The following is an 11,362-nucleotide window of genomic DNA, read 5'->3' on the forward strand; positions in this document are numbered from 1 at the left end:
TTATTATTATTATTATTATTATTATTATTATTATTATTATTATTATTATTATTATTATTATTATTATTATTATTATTATTATTATTATTATACACATATTAGTAATTAGTTTGGAGGAGGGAAAAATTGCTAACGCAAAGCGATCAAACAATATATTTCCTTCGTAATACTTCTCCAATGTCCCAACTTTTACTACTGAACTACATCTTTGAAGACTATTATTTTTCTCTATGATGATTATACTGCAATTGCACCTCTAGAGTTTACACATATGTACCATTTTTAGTTATAAAATAGGGTGTTATATATAATGTTTAGAAAAACTTTTAATTTTTTTAGAATATTTCTACAAAATTTAAACTTTGTATTCTAAAAATTTAATTTTCGAACATATTTGTATACCGAATTTTTTTTAAAGTTTTCTAAAACACAAACTTGTACTACAAAATATAAAATTTGATTTTTAAAAAAGGTAAAATTAAATTTTTATTAAAATATGGTATACAAATATAAATATGAAATATAAGATAAAATTTTCTTTATTATTTGAAAGAAAGAAAGAGAACGATTGTACTTTTCATTTATATATATTAAAACGGAATATGTGTATAGTTTTCTGATTTAAATCCTTTATATTTATTTTATTCAAAATTGGATATTTATTTAGATCGATACGATTTTGCAGATATTTAAAACCAAATTAAAGTTTAGTGTTAAAGTTTAAAATGATTTTTATTAGTCTGTATAGAAATGAAAAATTTGACATTTGTGAGAATTATATGTGAATTAAATAAGAGCGAGTTAAATTAATTCGCATCTTTATAATTACTATATTTGTATATTAAACTTTTTTTGCTGAATTAATTATTTTTATTATTCAACTAAAACCAATCATCATCCACCTTACCTTGCAAATAAATTGAAGTTGAATTTGACATGAATAGACATCACTAATATTATCAAAAAGAAGGATATCATTTTTTTTCATGAAGAAAAGTCGACCAACCAATAATATTAAGATTCATTAAAAAATTAAAATAAAAAAAATAAAAGGTTGCAACCATTACTTCATGTATTTTGAGCATCATGCAATTAGAAAATTAGTTCATTGAAAATGGCACAAGGCAAACTTAAAAGAGATTAACATTTCAAATTCTTAAGATTAATCAAATTTTTGCATTATTGTTTTTTTTTTTCTTTTCTCAAATTGATGTGAACTTTATGTATAGTTAATTTTTTTTTCTTTCTTTTATTAGATTTTTTATGTTTTAATGGTAAACAATAATAACGAATCATATTACAAAAACCATTAAAACACAAAAAAAAAAATCCAATAAATTTTGAAAAAGAAAATATTAAATCTGAATATAAAATCTCATAATCAATCGGTATCAAAACAGAGAAGATGAAATCAAGACACAGTGCAACCTACCAAGACATTTTTAACTATCACACTTCAACTTCTCACAAGTGAGTACATACATAGTATACATAAACTTTGTTATTTTTTAGATGTATAGCTTACAAGAGATGTTATAATTATGACCAATCACTTTGTATTTTTGGTCCTTATACGCAAATAGAAGATTAGCATGAATGCAGTTAGATAAAAATAAATAAACTAAAAGCGTAAATGGCAGATGTGTAAAGGAAAGAATAAAGAAAATGAAACATTAAAAAAAAAATGAAAAACTAATAGGGAAGTTCAAAGAGAGATACATGATAGAAAACAACTGAAAAACTCTAAATAAATCTAAAATAAAAGTAACAAAAATATAGATATAGATATCGATTTTTGAATTCATTTTTTGTGAAATAATTTTTTACAATGTTGCAAACATGTCTATTAAAAAATCATTCAAACATATTTGTCAATTTTATAAAAACTAAAAACTCATTTAACCCAAAAATAAATTATATGATAAAGAGAAAAACTTATATTATAGATTGTGCCTCCAATGTGTTTTGATTTAAAAATAAATAAATGTGTGAGTGTTTTTATAATAGTATTTAAATATATTAAAATGACAAAAATAAACATAAATGTCTTTTATTAATCATTTTAATATTTAAATTTATTATTAGTTAATTAATTTAGAACCTATTTTTCGTTAGTGACTTTAATCTAAAACATTATTAACAAAAGAGACATTTGAAAGTATATTTATAATTTTGATAAATTCATAAACTATAACATTACATGTGACAACAATTAAAAGAGATATAATACTTCCACTACTAAAATCAAAATAAATTTATGCATCCATTCATCCTAATTAGGTAAATTTATCAGTGAGAAGGGGAAATAGTTGTAATAACTAATAAGGGTCTAACTCCAAACCTTCTTCTCAATACTCTTATCCCAACCTGAAAAGCTGGACTTGTGTTAACTGTCAATTTCTTCTGTTATGATCTTCCCTTTTCATTTCGGTGTTTCAAAATTCTCTGAAATTTTGTTAGTGGCCTATCACTATTGATGTTCAGGATTCAGAAATCTTGTGGACCACTGTACTGATATTATTACTGCCATTATGAAATTGCATCCATCATATAAACATTCACTTCTACTCTGGATTTGATTTTGAAGTGTTACAATTATGATACTATTATTGTAGTTTTTATTTTGTATTAAAAGCATGCTATCATTAGTTCCAAAAATTCGTATGAGTCCATTAATACATTTGCCTTTATTCTTAGCATTATTTTCATGATATGATGATGTTTCTTTTGTACCAATGTATTAAAATTTGCTTGTCCTACAAATTGAGATAGTCAAATAGGTTGTTAACATGTAAATACAAAAGGATCATACACACAAAGCAACCACAATTATGTTAGAGCCACATGAATTTAATTAATGGACTCATAAAATTGACTTGCTTGAGTGGAGGAGGAGGAGATGAAGAATAATAAAAGGACAACTATTATGTCAAATATATAAATAGAGGACCACTAGAGAAAGACAAGGAATTTGTACTGAGGAAACATGTTATGAGGTTTTCATGTCTAGAGACAAGTTGAAAGGTCCTATTCTCAGCCTCACTGTTGAAATCTGACCCATCTGAACAATTCTGTTCTGTTTAATAACTAACCAAATGGTTGCTTGGATTAGCAAGTGACATGTCACTATACTTTCTGTACAATGTCTCAGTTCAACCATAAAGGTAGCATTCAAATTATGTGTAAAAGAATTAGAAAGTCATTGTCAGAAAATGAATCATAAAAGTGTTTCTGATCTCTCACCAGAATTCATAATCACAAGTTAAGCCACATGCATGCTTCACCAAAATGCAAGTTACACACTTGGAATATCTCTGAAAATTTCAATATTAATTTTCTCTGATAGATCATGTGCATCACTCACATGCATACTCCCAAAACATTGCATTCTACGGTACTATTAGATTCTAAAGTTTACATATTAGACAAAATAAGATATTTTTTGTCTTGTGTAAAACTCAATTCTTAATTATTTCTCCTTGAAGCGATATTATTGAAATTTTGTCAGAATAATGTATTAATGATGCAACAGAGATATAACAAGACATGAGAAGAATCATTTCAACAACTACAAACTTCATTTCTTTTCTTTATTATATTATCTGTAAAAAAGGAAGGGACAGAAAAAATTGCATGCATCCCCACAAATTATTGCAGATCATGCCAAATTGTATAGTATTACAGAGAAGTGAACTGTACATTCTATGTTGGTTAGTGTAATCCAATCCATTTTCATCCAAACATAGTACAATGGAAATGTTACTGATTCATCTCTTTCCTTTCATTTACCCTTTGTCATAAATAGTTAGTTTACAAAGTTAAAAAAATGAATCTACAATATAGAAATCTAATTTCATCTATGCAGTTTACATGTTTTCATTACAATTAATACTCATCACAAGCAATGTAGTATTAGTCCAACCCATAGCTCTAAGTTATTTTAATGCAATATAAATTACTAATGCAACTCCAACCGCAATTTAAAATAATGGTGGACTTAAGAGGTCAAAATTCCATTTAATTTGTGAGAAAGTTAAAATTAAATAAAAGTTAAAGATACTACACACTAGTGGCGCTTTCGTTCTGATCAATAGAAATCAAACTCGTTACTATTGATTAACAGCACTCACACGCATTGCACATAAACCACTTGATCTATCTCCACCCGTACCCTTGAAAGTACAATAGAATTATTTATACTTTATTATTTTTTTGACAAATTATATTTTATGATTGGTTTTGCTTGTAAGAAATAAAGAATGAATTAATCTCATGAAATGAAAAACCAAATGTTAGAGTGCAGATAGAAAATAGAAGATATAAACAAAAGTTCAAACCCTGCAAAAAATTGTTATATTTGTGAGAAGAAAACTTACACAAATTAACTGATAATAATATATGACTAAAACCTTTGATTTGGTTTGATTATTACAAGGTTGATGATACATTACGAACATGGAGATTTGGAGCAGAAATAGTAGCAGTTAATACCCATTGTTGAGATTGAGAAGAAGTAGAGGAAGAAAAAGATAAAGATTCTTTCTGTCTCTGAGAAGAGCTTCTCCAAAATCCAGTACCATAAAACCTCTCCCACATCTCTTTCTCCAATTCCATTGCATCTTTATCTTCCAATTCTTCTTCTACCCCCATACTCTGACTTTTCACACCCCCAATCACGTCATCATCACCACACGTGGGATGTACCCGAAAACCAACGTCATCACAACATCCACACGTGCAACGTCGCTTCTGCGGAAATACACCTTCCGCCGAAGTTTGAAGGCGGCGACGCCGTCGTTGCTTTCTCATCTTCAACGCTCGAATACAAAGAGTCGCCGGAACTTTGTAGATCGCTAAATAAACAATGTTTGCCAATGCACATGGACAGCAGCAACACACGGCGGCTGTTCCTCCGACCACTTCACCGATATGCGTCGCTGCTTTTGACAAACTTTGGCTCTGTTGTAGTAGCGGCTGTCGCCGGTGGTTCGACGATCCCGCCGGTCGGAGAACAACCTTATTCGACATAATTAATTTTCAATTTGTGAAGGGGATAGGAAGAATTGGCAGATAAAGTCACTTGTTTTATTAAAGCGCGGCCTTATCTTCCGCCGTCGTCATAACGGCACCTTGTAACGGAAATGAATACGATGTGGAAAGTTTGTTATAACCGTAATAACAGAATTAGAAGAGACAATAACAACCAAAGAATGAGTTATTTTGATGCTAAACTTTCGGATCAAAGTTCACTACAATTGTGGGAAATAAAGGAGAGAGGTTCTAGAGATTTTTTTATTTATTCGGTTTATTAATTAGGGGGCGAGTGTTATTTGGTGGTGTGACGTAAATTGGGCGTATTAATTATAGAAAAGGTTGCAAAATGTATTACGTAATAGCAGCTAAAGAGGTTCTGGTTTTGGGTTTCTAGATAGAGCACGCGATATGGATTTAGATTGTGTGCAATGTGATTTTATAAAGTTACACATATTGAGATTGTTCGATTAAAATTAAACGTTCCAGATTTTGTTTATTTATAATAATTTATAATTGTGTTTGAAATCTCAACCGTTAATTTTGATCCAACGGTGCTAGAGAGCATGATTGTATACAATTACAGAATTGTGAGTGCAGGTGATTCAGATATGCAGATTACATAGTCAAAATGACTTGGAAACGTGGATAATATAGAGAAAGGGGAGATGGCTGGGGAACGCGTAATTGGACTCGTGTGTGCAAGTGTGTACTGTACTGTATATGCCGCATTTGCATTTAGTTTTATTCCACACTTTGATATTGTTGTTTATTATTTATTTGTTTAATTAAAGCCAACTGCTTATGTGTATATGATTAGGACTCCATTAATTGTAATAGTAAAGTTCCTATATACCCTATTCTTAGACGAATATATTCATTTTATAATTTGGGAAATGCAACTCTGCAACATGATTGTTTTCAGAAGTGAGAAGTCGCGATTAGGATGAAAAACAAATCTTGCAACTAGGAGTATATATATATATTTGGATTGTAATGAATGCAATTCATTAAAAGTTCTTAAAGAAAAATTTATATCAAAAATAAAAATTATTCAATCTATTCATTATCACATTTTAATGGAGGGATATCATCCAATCCACTTAATAATTTTATTGATATTACAATAAATTATATACCTTTAATGGTTTCAATTTATTAAAAAAAATAATGGTTTTTATTATTCCTAAAATTAATTAATTAATTTTTTTAAAAAAATTAAATATTAATAAAGCTGTTTTTTATATTATTTTTAAATTATTAAAAAATACTGAAAACTTGTTTTTTTAATATTTAAAAAACTGTTTTTATATTATATTTAAAAAATAGGGGTGAAGGCGGTGGTCCAGCGACCACCACAATATTACTTCAACGACTGGCTAAGGTGCTGTGACGGTCACCACCATCATGTTTAAATCAATAAGATATTATTTTAAATTATTATATTTTTAAAAAATTCTGTTTTTTTTTATTTTTCAATTTTAACCAAAAAAATCTGTTTTTTTATTAAGATAATATTTTTTCTTGAATAAAATTCTGTTTTATAATAAAAATAAATCATTATTTAAATTATTATTTTTATATATAATAAAAATATTAGTATTAAAAGTTATGATTTTTCCAAAAACAGTTTTTAAATTAATAAATTCTAAATAAGCTTTTAAAAAACAATAATATTCTTTTAAATAGTTTTATACTAACATATATATTTTTAAAATAAATATATAATTTTAAAAAAATTATATATATATATATATATGTATTAAATGTAATCCATTTAATTTTATTAAATAAACTATATGATTTATTGGATTTTAAAAAAAATGGATGGATTTGATGAATTTATAGTTGGATTATGGATAATTGAATTAAATTGCCTTTCCTATCATTAATTAATGGGAGGGAACAGATAATGAAGTTTCTACCTTTGCAGATATTTGTATCTGTAATAAATATATATAATTACTTGTATATTTATAATTTATTTTGAATACAAAATCTTAAAAATATACATATACGCGGCAAATTTCAATACTATTTTATCCAATGGGAAGGATAGTGGGGGACTACTACGGTACTACCCATGCATACAAAAACTTTATTTCGATAAATAAAAAAAACAAAAACAAAAAAATTAGATCAAGTGTTGTGCTAAGAAAGAAAGTAATGAAAATGGAAAAAAATTAACACCTATCCTAACTTAATCCCTCAAAAATTCTATTGTCATGCTAAAAAAAACAATGGCTTATCAGGCTTGACAATTACCTTCTTTTCCTCTTCTTCTTAAGTTACTCCTCATGAGAACTATCATATATAAGTCGAATTTATTATAATTTCACATTTCAAGAGTATAGTTCACTCATCATAATTTTACAAGTTTGTATTGATAATACTAAATAAAAATAAAAATGTTCATTATTAGTTAGAGTTAAATCTAAAAAGTTAATTAGAGTTTTAGATACTTAAGTCTCCACTAACTCTATATAAAGAGTCTATTATGTATTCATTTTATATATTTTTCTCTTTCTAACAAAATATAATTTATCTTCACTTTTAACATTATCACTTTTTCATAATTTCTATCAAGATACCTAATAAATATGATACACAAATAACAATAGTTATCAAATTTAACAAAATATATCACTTATAATTCAAATAGCATACAATCAACCTACATCATTCGTAAACCATAATAACATAAACAATGGTTATCACTAGAGCTGTCAATTTGACAAGCCATCTAATTATTAGTTTCAGCCCACATGTTGGAGGGATCAAACAAATTTATAACTTAAAATCCCCAAAAATAAATCCCCCAACACTCAAAGTCTCCTAAAATTTTGTGGGCTTATACGTTTTAAAAAAAAAATCGATTTTTTTTATAAAAAACATTTGACAAATTATTTTTAATTTTTTTTCGAGAAATAAATTTTTTTTAATTTTTTTTTATTCGAGAATAAAAATTGATTTTTTTGAGAATTTTTTATTTATTTTTCTCATAAATTTTTTTGAGAAAAAAATAAATTTCGAAAATTTTTAAAGAAAAAAATCACAAAATTAACAAAAAATTTTATATAAGTCTAAAAATTTGACATCCTAATTATATAAGTCTAAAAAACACACCATCAACAAACTAAATCATTAGGTTTATAATATTAGTTAAGATTAAGGAGTTAGTTGAATATAATGATGAATTAACAATGATAACAAATGATTAAAGATGATGATATGATTAATTGTTATGTATTATATGACGATTATATATATATATATATATATATATATATATATATTGCATGAGTGTCTATTATGCATGTTCTGATTCTATTAGGTGTTTTATTGTGAATCTCACTTGTACAATAACTCTGATGTACTGCAATGACGAGAGCTAGTTGAAGTTTTTACAATTGAAGTTGTGCGTTTGACGATTTAAAGTTCTTGAATTTTAATTTACTTTATCGATTTTGACCATGTGACTTTGGGGATTATGATTTTTTGTAAAAGTTTAACCAATGGTTTTTCGTTGTTTTAAATGATATACTTTATAACAATAATATTTGAGGTATTTTTATAAAGTTTAAGTTTTTGCAAATTTTATACACTTCTAACATCATTTATTATTGGATATGGAGTATAACAATTTGCGCATTTTGAATTAGGACACTTTTATTCTTAAATTTTTTATTTGAATATAAAGTTTTTTGTAATTTCACTTTACTTTTTAAAATAATTACTTTTGAAGTATAATGTGTCTATATGATAATAAAATCAAATCCATAAGCCTTATTCTAACGTTTAAAACACATTTTCCTTATTATTAAATAGTTTCCAAATAAACTATTACTTTCATATCGGTAAGAAAAACTAAACTTACAATGCTCTTGAATCTTTAGGTTGTGTCTTTGAATCGAATGACATTGTAAGTTTAGTTTTTCTATATTACTTATGAGATAATTGGTTGTTAGGAGCAGAAATCTAAATTGAGAAGTCCGCTTCTATATTTTAGATGGGGGTTAAGTAGTTTCACTTTTGGTACAAATATCATTCAAAAGGATGTGCTCGAGCACTGTAAGATTTATGGGTCACATATGTAATTAATTAATAAAGTGTGTTAGGGTCATTATATAATTAGCCAATAAACTAGGGGTCAAATAATATATAATAGTTTATGGCTAAAGAGCATAATAGTTATGAAAATTAATAGTGTAGATACCAGGCAGTTTCTAATTTAATGAGGGGCTGAATTGGAAATACTGCAATTTGGGATATAACTAATAATAGTTATATATAGGGGTAATGGTCCCCAAGGCAAACACAACAAGACTATTCAGTTTCAAAACCCTAAAAGAGAAAATTCTCTGGTTCTCTCTATCCCCATCAAGAGAGCAATGTCTTCAGGGTGTTTTGCTGAGGAAGATCACCCAACCCATTGGCTCTATCATCATCATCTCAGGATTTCATTAATGGCAATTCCCACAGGTACGCTTCCGCCTTTGGCTATTCATCATGTAATTGACATGGATTGTTGAGCACAACGTTATTAAGGTTTTTTCAACAATTGGTATCAGAGCCTACCATGTTTAATTCATGATGAAATTCGGTTATTGTCTTTGTTTAGGATTGAATTTGAGAATTTTGATATATATATTATGGAATCCATATTTTTAACGTGTTTGAAAAATTAGGGTTTGTAATTTGGGAATTTGGGAATTTTGATATATATATTATGGAATCCATATTTTTAACGTGTTTGAAAAATTAGGGTTTGTAATTTGGGAATTTGGGAATTTTGATATATATATTATGGAATCCATATTTTTAACGTGTTTGAAAAATTAGGGTTTGTAATTTGGGAATTTGGGAATTTTGATATATATATTATGGAATCCATATTTTTAACGTGTTTGAAAAATTAGGGTTTGTAATTTGGGAATTTGGGAATTTTGATATATATATTATGGAATCCATATTTTTAACGTGTTTGAAAAATTAGGGTTTGTAATTTGGGAATTTGGGAATTTTGATATATATATTATGGAATCCATATTTTTAACGTGTTTGAAAAATTAGGGTTTGTAATTTGGGAATTTGGGAATTTTGATATATATATTATGGAATCCATATTTTTAACGTGTTTGAAAAATTAGGGTTTGTAATTTGGGAATTTGGGAATTTTGATATATATATTATGGAATCCATATTTTTAACGTGTTTGAAAAATTAGGGTTTGTAATTTGGGAATTTGGGAATTTTGATATATATATTATGGAATCCATATTTTTAACGTGTTTGAAAAATTAGGGTTTGTAATTTGGGAATTTGGGAATTTTGATATATATATTATGGAATCCATATTTTTAACGTGTTTGAAAAATTAGGGTTTGTAATTTGGGAATTTGGGAATTTTGATATATATATTATGGAATCCATATTTTTAACGTGTTTGAAAAATTAGGGTTTGTAATTTGGGAATTTGGGAATTTTGATATATATATTATGGAATCCATATTTTTAACGTGTTTGAAAAATTAGGGTTTGTAATTTGGGAATTTGGGAATTTTGATATATATATTATGGAATCCATATTTTTAACGTGTTTGAAAAATTAGGGTTTGTAATTTGGGAATTTGGGAATTTTGATATATATATTATGGAATCCATATTTTTAACGTGTTTGAAAAATTAGGGTTTGTAATTTGGGAATTTGGGAATTTTGATATATATATTATGGAATCCATATTTTTAACGTGTTTGAAAAATTAGGGTTTGTAATTTGGGAATTTGGGAATTTTGATATATATATTATGGAATCCATATTTTTAACGTGTTTGAAAAATTAGGGTTTGTAATTTGGGAATTTGGGAATTTTGATATATATATTATGGAATCCATATTTTTAACGTGTTTGAAAAATTAGGGTTTGTAATTTGGGAATTTGGGAATTTTGATATATATATTATGGAATCCATATTTTTAACGTGTTTGAAAAATTAGGGTTTGTAATTTGGGAATTTGGGAATTTTGATATATATATTATGGAATCCATATTTTTAACGTGTTTGAAAAATTAGGGTTTGTAATTTGGGAATTTGGGAATTTTGATATATATATTATGGAATCCATATTTTTAACGTGTTTGAAAAATTAGGGTTTGTAATTTGGGAATTTGGGAATTTTGATATATATATTATGGAATCCATATTTTTAACGTGTTTGAAAAATTAGGGTTTGTAATTTGGGAATTTGGGAATTTTGATATATATATTATGGAATCCATATTTTTAACGTGTTTGAAAAATTAGGGTTTGTAATTTGGGAATTTGGGAAT

The 11,362-nt window shown here is 26.6% G+C and overlaps 1 protein-coding gene across 1 annotated transcript; it reads right to left on the reverse strand.

Annotated features, from left to right (window-relative positions):
- Nucleotides 1–4,320: 4,320 nt before the first annotated feature.
- Nucleotides 4,321–5,370, reverse strand: LOC101495448 (uncharacterized). The gene has a single exon (XM_004497569.4). It carries the CDS (start codon nucleotides 5,026–5,028, stop codon nucleotides 4,429–4,431), a length of 600 nt encoding a protein of 199 aa, XP_004497626.1. The 5' UTR covers nucleotides 5,029–5,370; the 3' UTR covers nucleotides 4,321–4,428.
- Nucleotides 5,371–11,362: the final 5,992 nt, after the last annotated feature.

The sequence above is a fragment of the Cicer arietinum genome, chromosome 4 (assembly GCF_000331145.2).
Source record: "Cicer arietinum cultivar CDC Frontier isolate Library 1 chromosome 4, Cicar.CDCFrontier_v2.0, whole genome shotgun sequence".
Taxonomy (NCBI): Eukaryota; Viridiplantae; Streptophyta; class Magnoliopsida; order Fabales; family Fabaceae; genus Cicer; species Cicer arietinum.